We start from the raw sequence: 25,129 nt of genomic DNA on the forward strand, positions 1-25,129 counted from the left end.
TGCATTACTAACCACATTATAAGGAACTGACGAGAGCAACAAACAACCTTTAAAGCTACAGCAGCACTATGACAGACAGACAGACAGACAGACAGACAGACAGACAGACAGACAGACATATGATGGGTATGTATAGGAAGGCTTACAACACTGTGTAACATTTTATAAGCATGTGTAATAAAATGGCAGGAGTCCGGTTAGCATAGCGGTCTATTCCGTTGCCTACCAACACGAGGATCGACGGTTCGAATCCCCGCGTTACCTCCGGCTCGGTCGGGCGTCCCTACAGACACAACTGGCCGTGTCTGCGGGTGGGAAGCCGGATGTGGGTATGTGTCCTGGTCGCTGCACTAGCGCCTCCTCTGCTCGGTCGGGACGTCTGTCCGGGGGGGGGGGGGGGGGAGTGTGATCCTCCCACGTGCTACGTCCCCCTGGCGAAACTCCTCACAGTCGGGTGAAAAGAAGCGGCTGGCGACTCCACATGTATGGGAGGAGGCATGTGGTGGTCTGCAGCCCTCCTCGGATCGGCAGAGGGGGTGGAGCAGCGACCGGGACGGCTCAGAAGAGTGGGGTGATTGGCCGGGTACAATTGGGGAGAAAAACGAGGGGTTACACATTACGGCATCGTAGCGAGTGACGTACGCACAGACAGACTTGTTCTCAGGTTCGTGTGTTTGACCAGGACTTCCTGCTTGCACTTTGACTAGCCGTGCATCCCATGTCTCTCATATTGTGTTTGTGCGTCCGCAGTAAGCTGTTTTGGCTTTTTTCTGTCTCTCTTATGTGAACAGCTAATTGCTAGAGAACAAGAAGAAAAACATGTTTCGGTGCCAAAACCTAAGAAAAAAAGAAGTTTCATCTCAACTCTATTCTCAGCTTCCCTTCCTCGGTGCCGTCCTCCCTCACTGCCCCTTTTCCATCTTCCCCCCCCCCTCCCTCTCTGTGTGTGTGTTTCTCCACCCACGCCCTCAAAATCCCTCTCTTCTCGTTTCCTCCATGCACTCCTCTGTCCGTAAAAAGTCTTCCTTGCTTGTGAAGCGGGGAACAGCGCGGCGGGCCCTCCGTCGGGTGAGTGAACGCCATCTCTTTGATTAAGTTTTAATGGCCCACCGACATAACACGCCCCGCCCGGCTCTATAAATAGAGATAAAGCCAGTTTTGTGGAGGGCTAAGCGAGAGAGCGCTCTCGTCTATCCGCTCCAGCGGCAGGCCTGACTCGCGCTCTCTGCCACTCGCTCGTCCACACACTTCCCAACACCTGCGACGCACGCGCAGCAATAACCATGATTGGGTTCGAGAGGGAAAAGCTTAGCCTAATTGATGTGATGCACCAACGCCAAAAATAATGGTCATTAAATAAATGCGTCCCGTCCCCGCCGCGCTAAGCCAAACATAGTGTGGCGGGATACTTTTGGAGGGAAATGGGGGGGGGGGATTGGCGATTCCAGGAACCCGATGTAATGAAAATGTGTTTATCATTGAGGAAGTTGTGGATTAAACCGTAACGTGACACAAGGTTGTGGAATGAGGTTAAGTGTGTGCTTGTGTGTGTGTGCGCAAATGCACATGTGTTGACGCTGTGTGCAGCGTGTGAATATGCATGCGGCAAATTCGTGGTCCCTGCAGATGCTGCAAGTGTCAAATGCTGGAAATTGCATTGAAGACCTGACTAGGAGCCAACTTCAGGAGGAGAAAAACATAATTTTGTTAAAAAAAAAAAAGTGAAAGAGTGAATCCTACCAAACAGTTAAGAGATTGGGAAAATGATGTGGAGAAACACAAGTCAAGTCAAGGAACAAAGCGGGGGGGGGGGAAGCTACAGTAGAGCTGGGCAATATATCAATATAGCATCGATATTGTGATGAGAATAGGTATAGTCTGGGATTTTGGAAAAACCTGATATAACTTAAAAGCGGTCATCCCCTCGTCTTACAGGCTGAATTACACTAAAGTGATTCAATTTTCCAAATTTATGAGAAGTTTTTTTTGCTGAGCGAAACGCACAACGGATGCCTATACCTGTATCGGTCCTGTCATCCACATTACTACTGATCACTTCAGGTCAGCAGATCAGTACAAACAGTGAAGAACAGTGCATGTAAAGCACGGAGGAAGAGAGAGACGGAGGAAGAGAGAGACGGACGGACGGACAGACGGACGGACGGGGAGGGTGTGAAAGGCAGAGAGGGACAGAGTATTTAAAAGAAACCTCGGTTAAAATTCTCTTCACATCCTCACGTCTGCACAAGGCCTCATTCAACAGCAGCCGGCGGTGGACGGGATTTGGGTTAAGAGAGCTGGGGGTTTGTGGGGGGGGGGGGGGGGCTGAACAGTGAATTTCAATTACCCCACTCCCCCCTCCATCCTCCACCAGACACACACAACAACCTCCACTCGCTCCACAACGCTACGACAGAACAGCGGGCGAAGTAAAGGCAGCGACGCCCGTGGAAATGAACATGAATAATGAACACGGGTGCAGGAATGTACAAGAACCCAAGCACGCGGTGTCTCGCACGCACACACATGCAAACCACAAGCACATACTCGCATACATACATACATAAGCATGTAAACACACACACGTAAACATGTAAGCCTCTTAATACTGGCATATATGCATTATGATGCGTGCACACGCACACACACGGCGGTAAAGGAACCGGGGAGTAATGAATTAAACAGCGCGGAGAGGCGGCGTCAGCTGGGATGTTCAGAGTACTACCGAGTGGAAATGCTTCTTGTCATTATGTCATCCCAGCGAATACGAGGAAAGTCTGTGTACCGCAGTACTACAGACGATGGAGTTGACTTGGAGCCAGCGGCGTGCTCGCTGGCGACCCCCGGACACACGAGCGGCGGTTCGAGGCGAGGGCGAATGTGGGTTAGTGGCGCGGTTTTAGGGGGAAGCAAGAGCAGAGTTCCACTGAACAGACTAACTTCTGATGCCGCTGGCAACTTTCCCCTGCAGCACCAATGTTAAGAGATGAGACGACGCACCGTTGTGCGTTTGGACCGACGGTGACCAAACCGACTGCGCGGGTTTGAGATCCAGCTAACTTTACATGCTAATAACAGCCCTGCTTCGAAGTGGTTCTGAGTGAATGGCCATTTTAAAGCAGCTCGAGGCCGATTTCTGGGTCCATGCCCGCCACTCGGAACACACTTGGGGGGGGGGCCGGCACGGGTGGCCCAGTGGTTAGCGCTGTCGCCTCACAGCAAGAAGGGTCTGGGTTCGAACCCCGGGGTTGGCCAACCTTGGGGTCATCTCAGGTCGTCCTCTGTGTGGAGTTCGCATGTTCTCCCCGTGTCTGCGGTGGGTTTTCTCCGGGTGCTGCGGTTTCCCCCACCACCGAAAAGACATGCATGTTAGGGTTAACACTCCTGTCTGTGCCCCTGACCGGGGCATGGCGAGACGAACTGGAGTTGGTCCCCGGGTGCTGCACGGCAGCTGCCCACTGCTCCTAGCTACACAGCTAGGATGGGTTAAATGCAGAGAAAGAATTGCCCCACGGGGATTAATGAAAGTAGTAAAAATAAAACAAACACCACCCCGTGTTAAAGGTGGTCTGATAAAACTCTGGACTACGAGCTCACTGGTTGTGGTGGGAAGTTGTGTGTGGCCTCTTAATCCCCCAAATCCAGCATTTTCCAATGGAAAAGGTTTCAGTCGTTAGAAAGTTTTCAAGGACACATTGTGTAAACAAATCCCCTTTCTACGGCTTCACAGTACCCATTTTTCTTTCTTTTTTGCCATAAGAGCTTGTAGGAATACCACTGTTTTTAGTTGTTTCTGGGGGGGGGGCTTCAAGGTTCTGATAATAAACAGTAGGGGGCAACACTTGGGAGTAAATAAATAGTAGACTGTACTGAAATTTCGATTGCTACATGTGTATGTATGCCTTTGTGTGCGTGTGTGTTAAACAGTTTGTGTATGTGCCGGTAGCATCCGCTCCACGACTGGGGAGGAGTCAATCGTCGTCAATGGGGATCATTGTGAAAAGGTCCATCTCCTCAAGAGACTTCGGCAAACGCTTGTGAGTTTGTGTTCCCGGCTTTGTCCATTGTGAAATCCGGGGCCACAAATAGCTGCTCTGTTCCGGCCCCTGAAGACCAAGACAGCATATTGCCCTGTGAGGAGGGCAAAGCTCACCCGTTCACACACTAAATCGGCTTCTCCGGTGCAGAGAGAAGCCGGGGCAAAAAATTAGCGGGGCGAAACACTGAAAGATGCCGAGGAGACCCAACTTGGGAGCGAGGAGTGATGACTTGTACTGGAGGGAAGTCAACAAACCAGAGACAATACACGGAAAAACTGGAAAATAAAGGAAAATTAAGCGAACTCGACAACGGCGTCACGTTCGGGCTTCGCGTTCATTCGTTTAATGTCCTCCAAAAGGAGAACAGCTGGAAACCCCACCGGGCAGCTCGGCGGTGAAACGGCCCTTGCATTTCAATGTACATGGCCCCATATTTCTGTGAAGGCTCCGGCGAGCATCTATGTGCGTACGAGACACGTTGCAAACAAATCGGTTGACCTGCAGTCCCCCTGGATGAGGGTGACTAAGAGGAGATTTAATGAGGTGTTTTATGACTGAAGGGCCTTGGCCATGTTAACCACAGTCAAGATAAGAACAGGCTTCACTCCCAGTCCTTTTACAAACTCCCAGAGCGCTGGACCAGAATCGTGACTCGGTAAAGCAGGAAAAGGCCGCACTCTGCATAACCTGATTTTAATTTTCAGAACGTTTCCGGTGTGGCGCCTTCTTCGGTGTGCTGTTTACAAAGTGCTCGTTCGAAGCTTAAAAACCCCACACCCACAGACACACCCTCATGGTCAACCGACGCTCATTCACAAATAAAGTGCCATTCAAGGCAATGAATGACACTTTATTTGTGAAGTGAAATGAGAGGCGAGATTGAGATGGCTTGGACATGTGTGGAGGAGAGGTGCTGGGTATATTGGGAGAAGGATGCTGAATATGGAGCTGCCAGGGAAGAGGAGAAGAGGAAGGCCAGAGAGGAGGTTTATGGATGTGGTGAGGGAGGACATGCAGGTGGCTGGTGTGACAGAGGAAGGACAGGAAGAGCTGGAAACAGATGATCTGCTGTGGCGACCCCTAACAGGAGCAGCTGAAAGTAGTAGTAGTCGACTCAAGGCAATGAATATCTCCATCCGTAGGTATACCCTCATAATTGACCAATCACGCTCGCACATAATTGACAGGCCATCAAGATAGTGATCATCCATACAGATTGCGGAAATATCCAACATCATTATATGGACAAGCAATAGGCCAGGTTCATAGAAAACAGATAAGGGACAGGTCCTCATTCATACCACTAAGTGTGACCATATTTAGAGTGACGGTAAACCAGGCCTCCCTCTTCAAAATGCGGTTCTCCCCATCTCCGCCCCTGGGAGGCTGATTAACAATCTCCAGGTCCATGAACCTCAATGAGTTGGCATCGTGGCCTGCAGCACCCAAGCGTCTGGTACCTAATGACCGTTCATCTTTCCTCTTAATAGCATATCAGCGTTCACAAATTCTAGTTTTAAGTTGTCATTTTGTTTTTCCCTACGTAATATAAACCACAAGTACACGTCAACAGATACACTACAAATACAGATAGATGTATAATTCTGCCCTTTACCTTAATAGAATAGAATAGAATACAATCTATTTGTCATTGTACATACATACAACGAAATTCATTCTCCGCATTTAACCCGTCCTAGTTGTGTAGTGAGGAGCAGTGGGCAGCCGCTGTGCAGCACCCCGGGGGACCGACTCCAGCTATTTCCTCCTGTGGCCTTGGTCAGGGACACAGACAGGAGTATTAACCCTTTATGTCTTTGATGGTGGGAGGAAACTGGAGGACCTGAAGGAAACCCACACAGACACGAGGAGAACATGCAAACTCCACACAGAAAGGACCTGGGACGGCCCGGGGTTCAAACTCAGGACCTTCTTACTGTGAGGCAACAGTGCTAACCACTGGGCCACTGTGCCGCCTAGCTTTGTTAGTACGGAGATGTGGAAAACATTTCTCTGTGAGCATGTTGTTGCAAACCACACAACTGAAACATTTAAAACTACCCTCCGAGGGCAGGAAGAGATGGCAACGTATGATCTGCTGTGGTGACCCCTAACAGAGGAGGAGGAGGAGGAGACAAAAAAGGAGGAAGATGAGGAGGAACCTTCAATATTACCACCCTATATTACCCTCCATATTATCCGCTGTCATACCTTGGATATTATCACTTGAGAGTCGTGTGTGTGGTATATCTAGCTATGAATATGAGTGACAGCAGAGTAAACTTATAAGAAAGAGTGGGGCAAGGTGATAAAAAAGAATGAGAGAGCGCTAGAGCGACACATAAAGAGAAAGAGAGGGACGGGGATACAGAGAGCAAGAAAAGCAACATGATAGCCCACACAAATGCAGGCAGACAAAGTGCGCCATAGAAAACATGGAACTCTTGCAGACTGACGTCTGTGCCCGAGCCATGAGGAGTGCTGCCAGATTTGTTTTAACTCCCGATAAGTTGGTCCGATACGGGGATCTTCTATAGCCATCCAGTTGTTTCGGGATTGACTTGTACAGAAAATCCTGCACTTCCTCCTTCTATTTAGACTGGCCCACTGGGTATAGAGCGAGCCGAACGGGTGGGAGACAGACAGAGAGATAGTGTCTAACTGAAAGCCATACTCAACTTCCTTATTTTTTTGCAAAATATACACAGGCAATGAACGAGGGGGGAAAAAAAGGGTGAAGGGGGTGACCTTCTAGCAGGCAGAATGAAAATCTGCAAAGCTCAGCTATGAGCACACAACACAGGCTGCTCCACATGATCTGGTCATGCAGCAACATGAAGTCTGGTTGTGTATGTGTATTTACGTGTGTGCATTAGATAAGGAGAAAGAAAAAGAGGGAGCAAGGGAAAAAGGAAAGACAAACAAAGGAGAGCGTCCCTTAAATGCACCGACTACAGATTTTTTTTTTTCTTCCTCTGTTATGCCACTTCATGGCTGTACCATAGCGGGGCATCTTACAGCCCTGGAATCTCACGGGAATCTCTGACCGTCTGAAAGATGAATGAGCTACAGATTCTGCAGGACTTGATCCATTACTACATATTCCTGGGACAAATCCGAAGTCAGGTGTCGCATAAATCGCAGACGGATGTTCACGGGAGATTTGACCGGACAATTGACCAAACGCGTAGTTATGAAGGTTTCCCCCTTTCTAAGTCTGTGGCCTGGCTCCTGTCCGGACTCTGGCGGAAAACAGAGCAGTTGATATTGTGTGTGTGTGGGGGGTGAGGGGGTGGGGGGTGGGGGGTGAGGGGGGGTTATTTTTGTTTCCTGATATCGTCCCAACTCACCTACAGGGGTCAGGAGAACGGAAGGAGCCCTGATATAACGGAATAGCTGAGCAGGCATGATGGTAATGGACGTGGAAAGCAGATTAAAAATGATTATGGCAGAGGAGCTGGGGTGGGGGGTGGGGGGATAAAAGACCCATTCTATAATGCTGATGATTATCCCTCTTTACTGTTGCTGCAGCCGCTGATTGCGACAGCATGGCATCCGTAAGCGCAGGACGGCAGTGGGGGAAATTAACAGGACAAATGGTTATACGTGGCTGCGCGTTAGGCCGCAGCACCAGACGCGGCGTAGTGGATGAAAACCACAAACGGGGCAGAATCATATTTGTATTATGACAACGTGCCCGCCTCACGCCACAGCGAATCACGTGCAATTCAAACTACTGCACAGCGAAGGAAGGCCGGCGCGTTAGAAACAGACGGATTTATGACCTGCTGTATTCCCACGTTCAAACACGGTAGGCAGTCTAGGACACGCGTGATTTGCGCCGGCATCATCGGGGCGCCACACGTGCCAAAAAATGAGCACGCTCTTAAACAACCCGAAGGAAATCCCTAGTTTAACACCTACTGGAGTATGAAAAACTTCGAGTTAGGCATGCAAGGCTGGCTGAATGGGAAGTGAGAGGCATTATTGGCGAGCAAAAATAGCAAGCTGCTTTTGAAACTAGTCCAGTATTAAGAGGTTATTTTCAACCGGTTCTGGTATGTACTGCAGTTGGGTGGTTGTGACCGTACGGGGGGAACTGGGAGGAAGGGGCTCGGGACTGTGGCAGTAAAAACTGCCCTTCACCTCCCCATGACAAATTACAAACCATCAGTCATAAACATGACTGGCTGTAACCCCGGTCCAATTGGAGTACTGACCCGGTACCAAACGACTCACCAATGACTGCTCTCCTTAAATCAAAAAGCAGTTCTCACCTCTTCCATCCCTCTCTGTCTGTCAATCTCTTTCTCTGCATTTCTTCGTCTGGCTTTTTTCCCCCTCTTTCTTCTCTGCACTCAATTCTCTGCAGCGCTCTTATTCTCCCACGCATTGTTGTCAATTGGGGAAAGAGCGTGACTCACAATGGGACTTGGCTGTTATTCGTGTTATTTGTTGCTTCGCTGTTCGACCGTTCCAGCAATTTGGCGTGAAAGTCTTTGATAACGAGACTGGCTGCAGCTCCGGTTACATTTTGCGGGACACGGTTCAGCTTTTGCTCCATTGCTAACACCGCCAAGTTGTGTTTCTTTGCCATTCTTCTACAACTCACAGTCTCTCGGGCTGATGATAATAGCTGGGGTTCCCCCCCCCCCTCTTCTTCCCCAGCTGTCTCACATGCATGGCCCCTGGGCTAACAGAACAGACAGTCCACTGTTGAGCACAGCATCACAGCCGGCTGGGGCTGCTGCTCCCATGAAACCGACGATCTGCGCTCCTCTTACACTCAACGCCACTCCCGCAACACAACACAACCCAACACAACACAGAGGCTATCACATGACCTCAGCTCTGCAGCGGGGTAAAGTCATCTCAACTGCCCCAGGTAACCACAACCAGGTCAGTGGGCCCTGGATGGCTCCTCCCTCTCTCTCTCTCATTGTCAGCTTCTTTGTAAACGAGTCTCGCCGGACTTGTCCTCGCACATTATTTTACTACAAAGCCGAGGCGAACTTTGCATCTCACGACCAAGAGCTGCCATCTCCCCTGACTATCGCATCCTGTTTTTATGAAGCCTGGCTAACAAGGAGGCAACATTTGTATGCTGCAGTCATGATTTCTACTCTATTCTGTTCTGTTCTGTTCCAGTACACCTCCACTGTGACCTCTGGCCTCTCTTACGATAAGAAAGCTCATCTTACAAGAAACTGAATTGAAATACTTCATGGTTCACACATGTGCAATGCTGTCCCATCATTATATTTCTATGCCTACCAACTCTGTACAAGCTGGGGCTGCTAGATTTTCAAAATCACACAAAAGTTGTCATAAATATGTTCAGTACATCGCCCACTCCCTTTTACCAAAGCTGGCGTCAGCTGACAGCATACTTTAAGAGAGTGCTCACAAGGTCGCCGAAGCCCGGTGTATCTGCCTTATTCTTGTGGTTAGACCAACAAAACACATTTAAGCTTATTTTAGGGCTAATAAATGTTGGCTATGCGATATGAAATCTGCATCATTAAAACCCATATTAAAGTTCGCCGCCCGCTTAAGCGGTATGTTTTATATCCATTGTTTTGTATTTGTGCAGCGCACTCCTGTAAAGGCAGCCTGTTCCACTTTCTCTTGGATCTCAAACACGGGGATAAGCAACGCCGAGGGACCATCAGTTCAAACAAACCCGGCTTCCGGCATTGATACGAATGGGGGTTTGAAATAGCTTGTCAACACTTGACAGCTTTTTGGGCGATCCCACCGATACCAAAACACATCGGTAGCAAGAGACGCATATAGACACACTGATTTCTTTTGGCCTTCCATACGGCGCATCAGTCTTTTCTTCCCCCTCTCATCAGTGTTCTCTGAGTAACACAAGGACAAAAGATTTGATGGACGACTTCTTCTCTGTGCTGAAGTTATTATCATGGCTTTAGTCCAAGCAATTTTACAAGCACAGCTGGAACTATCAGTCAAGTCCCTGTGCTGGCCGGGATTACAAAACTACTGTAGCCACCGATTAATGTCCAGCGGTGCACACAGGCAAATACATTGCCTCCTAAACAACTCCGGCAGTCATTTGTGACCTCATTTTTGGAATGACACCAGGGAGTTTTGTCCGTCTAAGTACAATATGCTTCTCCCTCAAATATTTCTCTAGCCCGGGTCCTCTAAGCAACACATTTGTCAATCCCATAATACCACAATCCCATAAAGTCCCGCCATGCCTAAAAGCACTGGCACGACCAGCATACAAATACCCTCGACCAAACTGAGCTGGCCACAGAGCCGGATTGCACACAAACAAGTCCAGCTAGCCGTGCCGCTACCCGTCTCTTGGCCAGTCCTCCCACGGCTCTTCCTTCCTTCCTCTCTGGGTTTCATAGTAATCATAACTAATCCTCTAAAGACCGTGCCAGCCTGGCAAAGCTGTAGTATGGAGGGCAACTGTGATAGGAACAGCTGGTGGTAAGACTGGTTAGCGGAATGGGACCAGACTCGGTGAGGGGAGGCAGGATTATGTCTACCAAAGGGGCCAGCAAGCATAGGGAGTTATGGTTCTCATCTTACGGGGATAACGTATCATTCTGAGATCTTCATTGACAGGTTCCCAACTTGATGTGGAAGTTTCTTTTTTCCCCACAGCAGCATTTCAATGAAAGAAAATGGTCTCATTGGAATTGTGACAGTTCCTCATTTGCACAAATATATAGTATTCTGCACTAGCTTCTGGCTAGCGGTACCAATTAGTTTCATTAAAGGTATATCAATTAGCAAATATTTGTTAAAAATCACTTTGCATTTGCATTGTAGCTGTCATGCAGCATATCTGCTTGTCTACTGATCTGTCTGGCAGCGACAGATTTCTGCAGATACAGTATAATCCTGGACTCAGGAGGGAGTGACTGGACATGGGGGGGGGGGGTAAGTGTGTGAGCCTTGTGTCTTTGTCTGTGTCTGTGAGCCAGTGTTGGTGGCTGAGGAGAACTATGCCACCCTCATAGCAGATCAAGACACAGGGAAGTCCAGTCTACTAATCCTATTATCCATTGCAGCGACAGCTGCAGACACAAAGGTTATTATCTGCAACGCAACTACCTTCACAGAATTGCGACACTGCGTCGTTGTTCTTTTGAATTTCTTCTTTGTGAAGCACAACAGGTGTCCGAGTCCAAGTCTCCATCGACACAGTCAGTGTGTCTGTGTGTGCCTGCGCCTGCCTGCATGCATGCCTGATGGCGTGTTCGAAGTCTTCAGACACCATTACAGATATGGACCAGTTGAGGAGACTGCTCCTATTATAGATTTTGTTGGTTGATCAATAAAAAGCAACACGGCAGAGAGCCAAAACGGGTGCCTTTCATCTAGCAACTGGCAAAGACACAGCAGTAGCTCCTTTAATTCACAAAACTTTTAAGAGTATGGGTAACTGCAGGAAGCCAAAAGGCATAAAGAATTCATGAGAGGATGGCCACAGCGTGTATCTCAAAGTGTACTGTGAGCACTCTGTTATCAGCTCTGCGCAGAGCTCATATCCTCGGCCGGCTCGCTTTGCATTAAAGCTGTGAGTGGAGAGTAGCTTAAGCAAATAAACAAGCGGCAAATCGATAAAGGCAGATGCGAGATACATCAGAAGAGGGAAGAGCGGGAAAGGCAAGGGATAGAGTGGTGAAAAAGCAGCGAGAGTTGAGCTACATTTACGATGGACCTACAGCCACAGTCCTGCACAACAGATAATTTGGATAAGGTTAAAGGGAGAGAGAGAGATGGGGGTGGTTGGAGGGAGAGACTGGGATTGGGGGGGCTGGTGTCAGGAAGTGGAGCAGCCCCATAGCAAGTTTCGTCATATAAAAACATAAACATGAGGAAGTACACCAATCAGCCAAAACATTAAAACCACTGGCAGGTAAGTGAATAACATTATCTCATTACAATGGCACTGTCAAGGGGTGGGATCTATTAGGCAGCAAGACAACAGTCAGTTCTTCAAGTTGATGTTTTGGAAGCAGGAAAAAATGGGCAATCATAAGGATCTGAGTGACTTTGACAAGGGCCAAACTGTGATGACTAGATGACTGGGTCAGAACATCTCCAAAACGGCAGGTCTTATGGGGTGTTCCCAGCATGCAGTGGTCAGCGCCTACCAAAAGTTATCTAAGGATGAACAACCAGTGAACTGGCGACAGGGTCATGGGTGCCCAAGGCTCACTGATGTGCGTCGGGAGCAAAGGTTAGCCCATCTAGTTTGATCCCACAGAAGAGCTACTGTAGCTCAAAATGCTGAAAACAACTTTAATGCTGGCTAAGATAGACAGGTGTCAAAACACACAGTGCATCATAGCTTGCCGCATAGCCGCAGACCAGTTGGAGTGCCCATGCTGACCCCTGTCCACTGCCAAAAGAACCTACAATGGGCATGTGAGCATCAGAATTGGACCATGGAGCAATGGAAGAAGGTGGCGTGGTCTGATGAATCATGTTTTCTTTAATATCATGTGGATGACTGGGTGCATGTGCATCGTTTACCTGGGGAAGAGATGGCACCAGGATGCATTATGGGAAGAAGGCAGGCCGGCAGAGGCAGTGTGATGCTCTGGTCAATGTTCTGCTGGGAAACCTTGGGTCCTGGCATTAATGTGGATGTTACTTTGACAAGTACCACCGACCTAAACATTGTTGCAGACCAGGTACACCCCTTCATGACAACGGTATTCCCTGATGGCAGTGGCCTCTTTCAGCAGGATAAAGCACCCTGCCACACTGCACACATTGTTCAGGAATGGTTTGAGGAACATGACAAGGAGTTCAAGGTGCTGCCTTGGCCTCCAAATTCCCCAGATCTCAATCTCTGGGATGTGCTGGAAAAATAAGTCCGATCCACGGAGGACCCGCCTCTCAACTTACAGGACTTAAAAGGACACCTTCAGAGGTCTTGTGGACTCCATGCCTCAATGGGTCAGAGCTGTTTTGGTGGCACGAGGGGAACCTACACAATATTAGGAAGGTGGTTTTAATGTTTTGGCTGATCGGTGTACATCTGCTATTGTTTTGCTCAGTGAGCCCAATAGCCTTCCCCTTTCATCAAATGTGCACCGGCATTCACAGCAAATAAAGTACACAGAGCAATCAGGAGACCTCGCTTACCACACCACGTGAAAGCGGAGCCTCCGTCCACTCCCAGAGGTCAAAGCCATCATCATTTCCTACATGTCCTCTTTATCTCGCTTGTCTCTCACTGCCTGTCCATTGCCCTACTTAGCTGGAATGATGATCAAGCCTTTCCCATCAACCAAATTGGAGTTTGTCCACTAGATAAAGAAAACCTTGTAGCAAATGTTTGAGTTCCAGGCTTTGGTCTGTGCCTTCTTCAGTCATCAAGTCCAAAACATGCTCATCTCCAGCACATAACACAGCTGCCTATATCACCATAAGGTCTAACACATGAAGAAGTGTAAAATGAATTGGTAAATTGCACTCAGATTTTTTTTTAGCAATCTGTCACATACAACACAATGGGTTCAGTCTCTAAAATGCTATGTATGAATTACAAATGAATGCTAACTGAGGTTCACTGTTGAACATATAAATGAAAAACAGCAAAGAAGCTTATATGAAGAGCCGCACCTGTTCTTCATCTGCTAATATCTCTGAAGTCTTCATGCAATTAAGTACCGGAAACATTTTAAGTATAATATTTTCCTTTACCTTGGTTTTTTCTAAGTTTCACTTCTGTCTCATGGTAGACATTTCATATCGATGGGTTTTTTTTCTTCCATTTTATGTTGTCTGTGCTCTTGTTATGCTTGATCGGGGGAAAAAGCCATTGTGAGACAAGTCAGTGCAATCCAGAACCCTAATTTGTAACACCTGTTTTGTCTTGTATCTTGGATAACCTTCAGGGCAGCTCTCCAGGAAACACTGAAGGTACTATTCAAAACCACTAAACTTGTAAATGCCAGGCCTGTTTCCAGCCCTGGTCATGTCTGCTCCGCAGTATCACAAGGTAGATGACATGTGGAAGCACTTGAGGAAGGCAAAACGTGTAATAAATTCAATTCTGAGGAAATATAAACCATCCAAGGACTTGACTAATGCTGATAGCCACATGATGCAGGGAGATGTGCAGCTTGACCTGCCCTGGACTAAACCTACCATGCTGCAGGTTTTGTAGCGAACTCGGGGGACGACGCAACCACAGGAACTGCCGCGGCCGGGAAGCGAACCCGTATCGCCCGCACCGCAGGAGACATCGCTAACCGCTCGACTAAAGGGTCAGACCCGCGTGCCAGCGGCCAGCGTGTCTACTCATCCATGCACGTTACAGTCTACATACAATGAACTATAGTAGTTTGTGGTCTTGACTGCAAGTTATTTTGTGGCGCATTTATTTCTTCAATGCATTTACACCGGCTCTGAGCATTTACAGTTTACAGACTACCATGTTTATCTTAGGCATACGTGCTTAGCAGGACTGTGGTAAAGCGGCTAGCAACCCGAAAGGCCGTGCACCCCTCCATCATACAGGGGTGGGCAACGTGACCCGGAAGGGGCCAGTGTGGGTGCAGGTCTTTGTTCCAACCAAGCAGTTACACACCTGATTCCATTAGTCAACCAATAGTCTTTGCCAAGGACCTTGGATTTGTGGACTCGGGTGCGTAACTGCTTGGTTGGAACAAAGACCTGCACCCACACCGGCCCTTTCTGGGTCGTCTTGCCCAGCCCTGCCAGCGGATGCGGAGGTTTAACCTGGTCATCGGGGTTGTCAAGCCTACACAGATGTGCTGACTTCCGGGCACGAGCTCAGCTGAACCGATACCTGACCTTTTAACCCCCCCCCCCCAACATTTCCCTCCTGCGACCCGGTTCGTACAAAGGTTGTCGCCGGTGTGACTGTAACGTTGTGTAATCCAAACCCTCCTAACGTGACCCGCGGTCCAGCCTGCGACACCCTCCGCGGGGGGGGGGGTACCCCCTAGTCAGGTGGCCAAACCCCACCGCCGAGCAGGCGATCGGACGGCGAAATCTTGCCAAATGAAAACGGGGCAACACGTGGTGAGCGAAACGCAGTGTGGCGTCCGGCCGGGGGGCAACCGGCGCTCGACACGTTGCGCATAAGAAACGCAGACGCGGCTAAACACGGCGCAGTCAGACGGCGGCGGCGGATGAAGCCGTGAACGACGTCGACAAACGCGGAGCTTAATTAGCACCGGGTTTGTCACCCGAACATTAATAACAATAATAATGTGACCAGTTACATTGTTGACCGGTGCGGGATTCGATACGGGGTGCGCTGCACCGCAAGACGACGTCGCTAACCGCTCGGCTAAAGGGACAGACCCGTTAGCCGGGGACTAACGTGTGTCATTAGTAGTTTACAATAATAATCAACGTACACAATACTACGGTGAATTCAACCTGTAGCCCACAGAATGCACCAAGACAATTAAAGTTGACATGAACCGGGGAAGGCAAAAAAAAGAAAAGACAACCTCGGAAAACTTACTGGCAGGTCGTTGTTATTTGCCATCGTCGAGGCGACGTCGGGGTTCAACTTCAGCGGACGCTTCCCTCACAGCCTCGCCGCTACCGAGACCATTGTCGGGTCGCCGCTACGGCGGAAATAAAAGCGTCGATAACTATAAAAGAAAAAGAAAAAAGGGCGAGTTAAATTAAAAACAAAAAAATCGCAATGGTGCCAGAACAGTTGCGCTAACAGCGGAGAGAGAGAGAGAGAGAGAGAAGCGGGACTACAAGTGTCGTCCGCCGGGCGCGGCAACTGCCAACTCCTGCGCGCTCACCGGCTCGTCCGCATCACTCCGCCCGGAGCCTGTCCCGTAATCTTCGGCCAACACCTACGGGGCAACGGTGTCCCCCGCCGCCGCCGCCGCTGCCGCCGCCGCCGCCGCCGCCCCCCGACCCAACCCTCGCACACTCATTCACGCACAGATTTAGGTCGTCTAAAACCAGAACTGGAAGCCGCGTTTTTGTTTTTCTTCTCCTTTTTTGGTTAACGAGCGTGGAAAGTGTCGCCGTCGGTCCGCAGCGGTGCCGACAGACCGCTCCGGCGGAAAGCCGATAGCCGCCGATGCCGGAGGGGACGCCGGGGCTCTTCTGCAGAGGCCGGGCGCACCCTCTTGGTCGCTTCTGGTTGTCGGAGACCTGTTGAATGAATCTGTGACCAGGTGCGAAGTAGGAGCAAATCTTGCTGTGTCACCAATGTTGAACCTTCAGGTCCTGCGGTTTCATCATCATCATAATAATATGACGACGAGGATGATTGATAATGATAGACGCATATGGCATCTTTCGTGCATGACATGCAGCTCAGCGTGCAGACATATCAAAACAGGATACAGAAAAGTGCAGTAAAAATGCTTTGGGTACACACACAACACCCCCCCCCTCCCTCAAATCACAAGCAGAAAAATAATTGATGTACTCGACAAGGGGCCTGGCCACTTGTGACGATGGCGTGTGAGGGTGACTTGTTTAATGGGTGGTTGTGAGAGCCCCTTGCATCATCAACCTTACCTGCCTGTTCTCCCCCCTCTGCCACATCTCTTGGCTCCCTTATGTCGGACCCCCTGCTGCCACATGGCCACCGCTCGCCTCCCATACTACCACCGGCCCCTATGCTGGGGGTCACCATCATGCTGATTCACATCTGGGCTTCCTCAATGCAAAAGCAGTTGAGGGAGCCTCTGGCCATATTTTCTGGAGATGCAGATAAGTGCCCGATTTCATTTCTTCATCATTTTTTTTTTAACCTGCGCTAGTTTCAGAGTTGTCACGTGGCATGCATGACAGCCATCAACAAGGATGATAGTAATAATGTGATACTGTTAATGATGTGAAACTGAAGGTCCCCCCCCCCCCCAGTGTCGTCGTTTTCTCCTTGCTCAGCCTCCCCCACAGGACTGTCAGAGCAAATGGGACAGCCATAGAACAGCAGCTATCCAACAGGTGGGCATAGAACGTGTGGCTCAAGGATACCTCAGTAGTTTAATGTGTATGTATCAAACATAATCACCGAAAAGGGCACCCACCCGGCGAGGGATAGGCTCACGGGATATGTCAATACTGCAATGGAAAGATGCCACACACTACTCTCCCCTTTTGGATGACATTTAAATGTCATGCGAATGTCAAAAGAGGCTTCTTTTTTTTTTGGTATTATTATTTGCTATTAAAAACCACCACAATGAAAGACCTTCTGTGGGCAGCATGGCGATGACCCCTCACCTTCTTCGAAGTTGTGATGGCCTCTTGCCCATAGCCGACGGCCACCCCCATCCCATTACGTCAGCCAGCTGTGCCAAAGGTCATCAAGATGGCCAGAGCACAATGTTGTATATCCCCATATATTGTTGTGTATTGTACTGATCGTAAAGCCCTTCGCGACTACCTTGTTATTTTGGGCTACGCAAATAAATTTGACTTGACATAAACGCCACACACAAAGTGGCAAATATGACGATGACGTTACGTTATTATTATATCACTTGTCTCTTTGTCTGAAGGACCCACAAATATGGGCGGCCCAGTGGTTAGCACCGTTGCCTCACAGCAAGAAGGTCCCGGGTTCGAACCCCAGGCTGTCCCAGGTCCTTCCTGTGTGGAGTTTGCATGTTCTCCCCGTGTCTGCGTGGGTTTCCTCCCACCATCAAAAAGACATGCAGGTTAGGGTTAATACTCCTGCCTGTGCCCCTGAGCAAGGCAATGGGAAGAAGAACTGGAGCTGGTCCCTGGGCGCTGCAGCTGCCCACTGCTCCTATACAATAGGATGGGTTACATGCAGAGAGCCCATTCACTGTAACCTGTACAATGATGAAACAAAGCAGCTTTCTACTTCTCATATATACCGACCAGCCAAAACATTAAAACCATTGACAGGAAGGTGAATAACATTGATTATCTCGTTACAATGGCACCTGTCAAGGGATGGGATATGTTAGGCAGCAAGTCAACAGTCAGTCTTTCAAGTTGATATGTTGGAAGCAGGAAAAAATGGGCAAGCATAAGGATCTGAGCGACCTTGACAAGGGCCAAATTGTGGTGGCTCGATGACTGGGTCAGAACATCTCCAAAACGGCAGGTCTTGTGGGGTGTTCCCGGTATGCAGTGGTCAGTCCCTACCAAAAGTGGTCCAAGGAAGGACTACTGGTGAACCAGCGACAGGGTCATGGACACCCAAGGCTCACTGATGCGTGAGGGGAGCAAAGGCTAGCCCATCTGCCCCGAGCCCACAGTAGAGCTACTGTAGCTGAAATTGCTGAAGAAGTTAATGGTAGACAGGTGTCAGCCTAGACGGTGCATCGCAGCTTGCTGCGTATGGGGCTGTGTAGCTGCAGGCTGGTCAGAGGGCCCATGATGACCCCTGTCTACCGCCAAAAGCGCCTACAAGGGGTACGTGAGCGTCAGAACTGGACCATGGAGCAATGGAAGAAGGTGGCCTGGTCTGATGAATCACGTTTTCTTTTACATCGTATGGACAGCTGGGCATGTGTGTGTCGTTTACCTGGGGAAGAGATGATACCAGGATGCATTATGGGAAGAAGGCAAGCCAGCGGAGGTCATGTGATGTTCTGGGCATTGTTCTGCTGGGAAACCTTGGGTCCTGACATTCATGTGGATGTTTCTTTGACATGTACCGCCTACCTAAACATCGTTGCTGACCAAGTACACCCCTTCATGACAATGGTATTCCCAGATGGCAGGAGCCTCCTTCAGCAGGATAGTGCGCCCTGTTACACTGCACACATTGTTCAGGAATGGTTTGAGGAACATGACAGTGTTCAAGCAACATGTCTGCGAATGTTCTCATTCATCCAGGTCATAGTTATCCAAAGGAGTTGAATCAAGTGCAACTGGACTTGGTATATATACCAAGTCCAGTTGCACTTGATTCAACTCCTTTGGATGACAGTGTTCAAGGCGTTGCCTTGGCCTCCAAATTCCCCAGACCTCAATCTGATCGGGCATCTGCGGGATGTGCTGGAAAAACAAGTCCGATCCATGGAGGCCCCACCTCACATCTTACAGGACTTAAAGGATCTGCTGCCAACATCTTGGTGCCATATACCAGAGGACACCTTCAGAGGTCTTATGGAGTCCATCCCTCGACGGGTCAGAGCTGTTTTGGTGGCATGAGGGGGATCTACACAATATTAGGCAGGTGGGGGCGTCTGGGTAGCGTGGGGGTCTATTCCGTTGCCTACCAACATGGGGATCGCCGGTTCAAATCCCTGTGTTACCTCCGGCTTGGTCGGCTGTCCCTACAGACACAGTTGGCCGTGTCTACGAGTGGGATACCTGCACATGCCCGGATATGGGTATGTGTCCTGGTTGCTGCAATAGCGTCTCCTGTGGTCGGTAGGGGGAATAGCGTGATCCTCCCACGTGCTACGCCCCCCTGGTGAAACACCTCACTGTCAGGTGAAAAGAAGCGGCTGGCGGCTCCGCATGTATCGGAGGAGGTATGTGGTGGTCTGCAGCTCTCTGGATCGGCAGAGGGGGTGGAGCAGAGACTGGGACGGCTCACAAAATAGGGTAATTGGCCAAATTCAATTGGGGAGAAAAAAAAAGGGGGGGGGATTACCAATACATTAATTAATTAAATATATATATGTTCAGCAGGTGGTTTTAATGTTTTGGCTGATCGAGGTATTTGAGGTCAAACTTCGTGAAACTGAAGAGCGCTGGCTAGATCAAGCAGTCGCTGTTGATAACAGCCAGTCGAGGGACACGTGGAAGGCTAGCAAAGCCTGTTGTCTCCCTTCAAGAAACGGTTTGTGTGAAATGACCAAATTCATTTCTTTCTCACTCAGAGGGACACTTAGGGGTCCTCATGGCCCAACCGTGTCTTGCTGTCAGTGATGCTCCAAAGCCTTGTCGCAGACGTCACACCATTTCAGACGGCACCAAAGAGATCCAAAAGAGGTCCACGTGTGAGGCGGGATGATAAAACCTCATGTAAAAATGCAGTCGCAACTCTCGTGTACGCACTTGTTGGTCTTATTATTGTTATTAGAAGCCGTATCAATCCTGCTATATCTCTTTCTTCCACAGAAGAACACCACCCGTTTCACAAGTAAATCCTCATTCAGGCTCGTTCATTCTACTCCCTCCTTCATTCATTCTCCTCCCTCCTCAGGTGCCTGGCTGAACTATATTAAGGAGTCAGTGTTGGTCAAGTCAGTTTCATTCGTGTAGCCCAACTATCACAGAAGATATATGAAGAATATGATGAGGAGGACGCCAAGCAGTGTCCAGATGCCACCGGAACAGCCCGGGACCTGAGCCACGCGACCACCATCCCCATGGACACCTGACGGGAGGACAGACTACACACGCACACACGGGAGGAGAGACAAGAGAAGACATTCGTCACACATCAGAGAGAGAGAGAAGGACACAACACTGAAACAGGATAACAACACTATAATGGATTTATAAGATATATAATGAATGTGATGAGGAGGATGCCAAGCAGCGTCCAGGCGGCGACCACCGTCACCATGGAGACCTGGGAGGAGGGGCAGACTATGCGCGCGCACGAGGGAGACTCGCATCACCCCCATTCACATACACAGGAGAGGAGAAAGGGGAAAGACGTCATTCAGAGAGAGAGAAAAGACGAGAGAAGAGAACAGTTTGCAGTCATCAATAATCTATACTCTATAATCTCATTGGCAGAATAGCGCTTTGTAAATTCGCTGAGACAGAAACCGACCCGCCATGCAGTACAGGCCGTGAAGTACTCAATTCGGGCAACTAGGGTTTGGATCGAGGCTGAGATAACACCAACGTACAATGCTCAGTCAAAGTGTGAATGCTGCTAAATAATGTAAAAACCTAAACTGAATGAATGCCGAGTCCCGAGGGAGCCTCTTCTGTGTGTACAGCGTGTTAGTGTGAGACGCTACTCATCGTAGATAGACTCCCATGTCTGTAGATAGACTCCCATGTCTGTAGCTAGACTCCCATGTCTGTAGATAGACTCCTATGTCTGTAGCTAGACTCCTATGTCTGTAGCTAGACTCCTATGTCTGTAGCTAGACTCCCATGTCTGTAGCTAGACTCCCATGTCTGTAGATAGACTCCCATGTCTGTAGCTAGACTCCCATGTCTGTAGCTAGACTCCTATGTCTGTAGCTAGACTCCCATGTCTGTAGCTAGACTCCCATGTCTGTAGCTAGACTCCTATGTCTGTAGATAGACTCCTATGTCTGTAGCTAGACTCCTATGTCTGTAGCTAGACTCCTATGTCTGTAGCTAGACTCCTATGTCTGTAGATAGACTCCCATATCTGTAGATAGACTCCCATGTCTGTAGATAGACTCCTATGTCTGTAGATAGACTCCTATGTCTGTAGATAGACTCCCATGTCTGTAGATAGACTCCTATGTCTGTAGATAGACTCCCATGTCTGTAGATATAGACTCCCATGTCTGTAGCTAGACTCCCATGTCTGTAGCTAGACTCCCATGTCTGTAGATAGACTCCTATGTCTGTAGCTAGACTCCTATGTCTGTAGCTAGACTCCCATGTCTGTAGCTAGACTCCTATGTCTGTAGCTAGACTCCCATGTCTGTAGCTAGACTCCCATGTCTGTAGCTAGACTCCTATGTCTGTAGATAGACTCCCATGTCTGTAGATAGACTCCCATGTCTGTAGATAGACTCCTATGTCTGTAGATAGACTCCCATGTCTGTAGATAGACTCCCATGGTAGCTAGACTCCTATGTCTGTAGCTAGACTCCTATGTCTGTAGATAGACTCCCATGTCTGTAGCTAGACTCCCATGTCTGTAGCTAGACTCCCATATCTGTAGATAGACTCCCATGTCTGTAGCTAGACTCCCATGTCTGTAGATAGACTCCTATGTCTGTAGCTAGACTCCTATGTCTGTAGCTAGACTCCCATGTCTGTAGCTAGACTCCCATATCTGTAGCTAGACTCCTATGTCTGTAGCTAGACTCCTATGTCTGTAGCTAGACTCCTATGTCTGTAGCTAGACTCCTATGTCTGTAGCTAGACTCCTATGTCTGTAGATAGACTCCTATGTCTGTAGATAGACTCCTATGTCTGTAGCTAGACTCCTATGTCTGTAGATAGACTCCCATGTCTGTAGATAGACTCCCATGTCTGTAGATAGACTCCTATGTCTGTAGCTAGACTCCCATGTCTGTAGATAGACTCCCATGTCTGTAGATAGACTCCCATGTCTGTAGCTAGACTCCTATGTCTGTAGCTAGACTCCCATGTCTGTAGATAGACTCCCATGTCTGTAGATAGACTCCTATGTCTGTAGCTAGACTCCTATGTCTGTAGCTAGACTCCCATGTCTGTAGATAGACTCCCATGTCTGTAGATAGACTCCTATGTCTGTAGCTAGACTCCCATGTCTGTAGCTAGACTCCTATGTCTGTAGATAGACTCCCATGTCTGTAGATAGACTCCCATGTCTGTAGCTAGACTCCCATGTCTGTAGCTAGACTCCTATGTCTGTAGATAGACTCCTATGTCTGTAGATAGACTCCCATGTCTGTAGATAGACTCCTATGTCTGTAGATAGACTCCCATGTCTGTAGATAGACTCCCATGTCTGTAGATAGACTCCTATGTCTGTAGCTAGACTCCTATGTCTGTAGATAGACTCCCATGTCTGTAGATAGACTCCTATGTCTGTAGCTAGACTCCCATGTCTGTAGCTAGACTCCTATGTCTGTAGATAGACTCCTATGTCTGTAGCTAGACTCCCATGTCTGTAGCTAGACTCCCATGTCTGTAGCTAGACTCCCATGTCTGTAGCTAGACTCCTATGTCTGTAGATAGACTCCTATGTCTGTAGATAGACTCCTATGTCTGTAGATAGACTCCCATGGTAGCTAGACTCCTATGTCTGTAGATAGACTCCTATGTCTGTAGATAGACTCCCATGGTAGCTAGACTCCTATGTCTGTAGCTAGACTCCTATGTCTGTAGCTAGACTCCCATGTCTTTAGATAGACTCCCATGTCTGTAGATAGACTCCCATGTCTGTAGATAGACTCCCATGTCTGTAGCTAGACTCCCATGTCTGTAGATAGACTCCCATGTCTGTAGCTAGACTCCCATGTCTGTAGCTAGACTCCCATGTCTGTAGATAGACTCCCATGTCTGTAGATAGACTCCTATGTCTGTAGCTAGACTCCCATGTCTGTAGATAGACTCCCATGTCTGTAGATAGACTCCTATGTCTGTAGATAGACTCCCATGTCTGTAGCTAGACTCCCATGTCTGTAGCTAGACTCCTATGTCTGTAGATAGACTCCTATGTCTGTAGATAGACTCCTATGTCTGTAGATAGACTCCCATGTCTGTAGATAGACTCCCATGGTAGCTAGACTCCTATGTCTGTAGATAGACTCCCATGTCTGTAGATAGACTCCTATGTCTGTAGATAGACTCCTATGTCTGTAGATAGACTCCCATGGTAGCTAGACTCCTATGTCTGTAGATAGACTCCTATGTCTGTAGATAGACTCCCATGGTAGCTAGACTCCTATGTCTCTAGCTAGACTCCTATGTCTGTAGCTAGACTCCCATGTCTTTAGATAGACTCCCATGTCTGTAGATAGACTCCCATGTCTGTAGATAGACTCCCATGTCTGTAGCTAGACTCCCATGTCTGTAGATAGACTCCTATGTCTGTAGCTAGACTCCTATGTCTGTAGCTAGACTCCCATGTCTGTAGCTAGACTCCCATGTCTGTAGCTAGACTCCTATGTGTGTAGATAGACTCCCATGTCTGTAGATAGACTCCTATGTCTGTAGCTAGACTCCCATGTCTGTAGCTAGACTCCCATGTCTGTAGCTAGACTCCTATGTCTGTAGATAGACTCCCATGTCTGTAGATAGACTCCTATGTCTGTAGCTAGACTCTCATGTCTGTAGATAGACTCCCATGTCTGTAGATAGACTCCTATGTCTGTAGCTAGACTCCCATGTCTGTAGATAGACTCCTATGTCTGTAGCTAGACTCCCATGTCTGTAGCTAGACTCCCATGTCTGTAGCTAGACTCCTATGTCTGTAGCTAGACTCCCATGTCTGTAGATAGACTCCCATGTCTGTAGCTAGACTCCTATGTCTGTAGCTAGACTCCCATGTCTGTAGATAGACTCCCATGTCTGTAGATAGACTCCTATGTCTGTAGCTAGACTCCCATGTCTGTAGATAGACTCCCATGTCTGTAGCTAGACTCCCATGTCTGTAGATAGACTCCCATGTCTGTAGATAGACTCCTATGTCTGTAGATAGACTCCTATGTCTGTAGATAGACTCCCATGTCTGTAGCTAGACCCCTATGTCTGTAGATAGACTCCCATGTCTGTAGCTAGACTCCTATGTCTGTAGCTAGACTCCTATGTCTGTAGCTAGACTCCTATGTCTGTAGCTAGACTCCCATGTCTGTAGCTAGACTCCCATGTCTGTAGCTAGACTCCCATGTCTGTAGCTAGACTCCCATATCTGTAGATAGACTCCCATGTCTGTAGCTAGACTCCCATGTCTGTAGCTAGACTCCTATGTCTGTAGCTAGACTCCCATGTCTGTAGCTAGACTCCCATGTCTGTAGCTAGACTCCTATGTCTGTAGCTAGACTCCCATGTCTGTAGCTAGACTCCTATGTCTGTAGCTAGACTCCCATGTCTGTAGCTAGACTCCCATGTCTGTAGCTAGACTCCCATGTCTGTAGCTAGACTCCTATGTCTGTAGATAGACTCCTATGTCTGTAGATAGACTCCCATGTCTGTAGATAGACTCCTATGTCTGTAGATAGACTCCCATGTCTGTAGATATAGACTCCCATGTCTGTAGCTAGACTCCCATGTCTGTAGCTAGACTCCCATGTCTGTAGATAGACTCCCATGTCTGTAGCTAGACTCCTATGTCTGTAGCTAGACTCCCATGTCTGTAGCTAGACTCCTATGTCTGTAGATAGACTCCCATGGTAGCTAGACTCCCATGTCTGTAGCTAGACTCCCATGTCTGTAGCTAGACTCCCATATCTGTAGATAGACTCCCATGTCTGTAGCTAGACTCCCAT

General features: G+C 48.7%; 1 protein-coding gene across 1 annotated transcript in view; it reads right to left on the reverse strand.

Moving 5' to 3' along the window:
• Positions 1–16,070, reverse strand: part of pkn1b (protein kinase N1b) — a 45,154-nt gene extending 29,084 nt beyond the window's left edge. The window contains exons 1-2 of the mRNA XM_056288668.1: positions 15,839–16,070; positions 15,544–15,676 (exon numbers count right to left, since the gene is read on the reverse strand). Of these exons, the coding sequence (XP_056144643.1) occupies positions 15,544–15,567 (24 nt within the window). The 5' untranslated portion in view covers positions 15,568–15,676; positions 15,839–16,070. The remainder of the gene's footprint in view (positions 1–15,543; positions 15,677–15,838) is intronic.
• Between the last annotated feature and the right edge of the window lie 9,059 nt (positions 16,071–25,129).

This window comes from Lampris incognitus, chromosome 10, assembly GCF_029633865.1.
Source record: "Lampris incognitus isolate fLamInc1 chromosome 10, fLamInc1.hap2, whole genome shotgun sequence".
Classification (NCBI taxonomy): domain Eukaryota; kingdom Metazoa; phylum Chordata; class Actinopteri; order Lampriformes; family Lampridae; genus Lampris; species Lampris incognitus.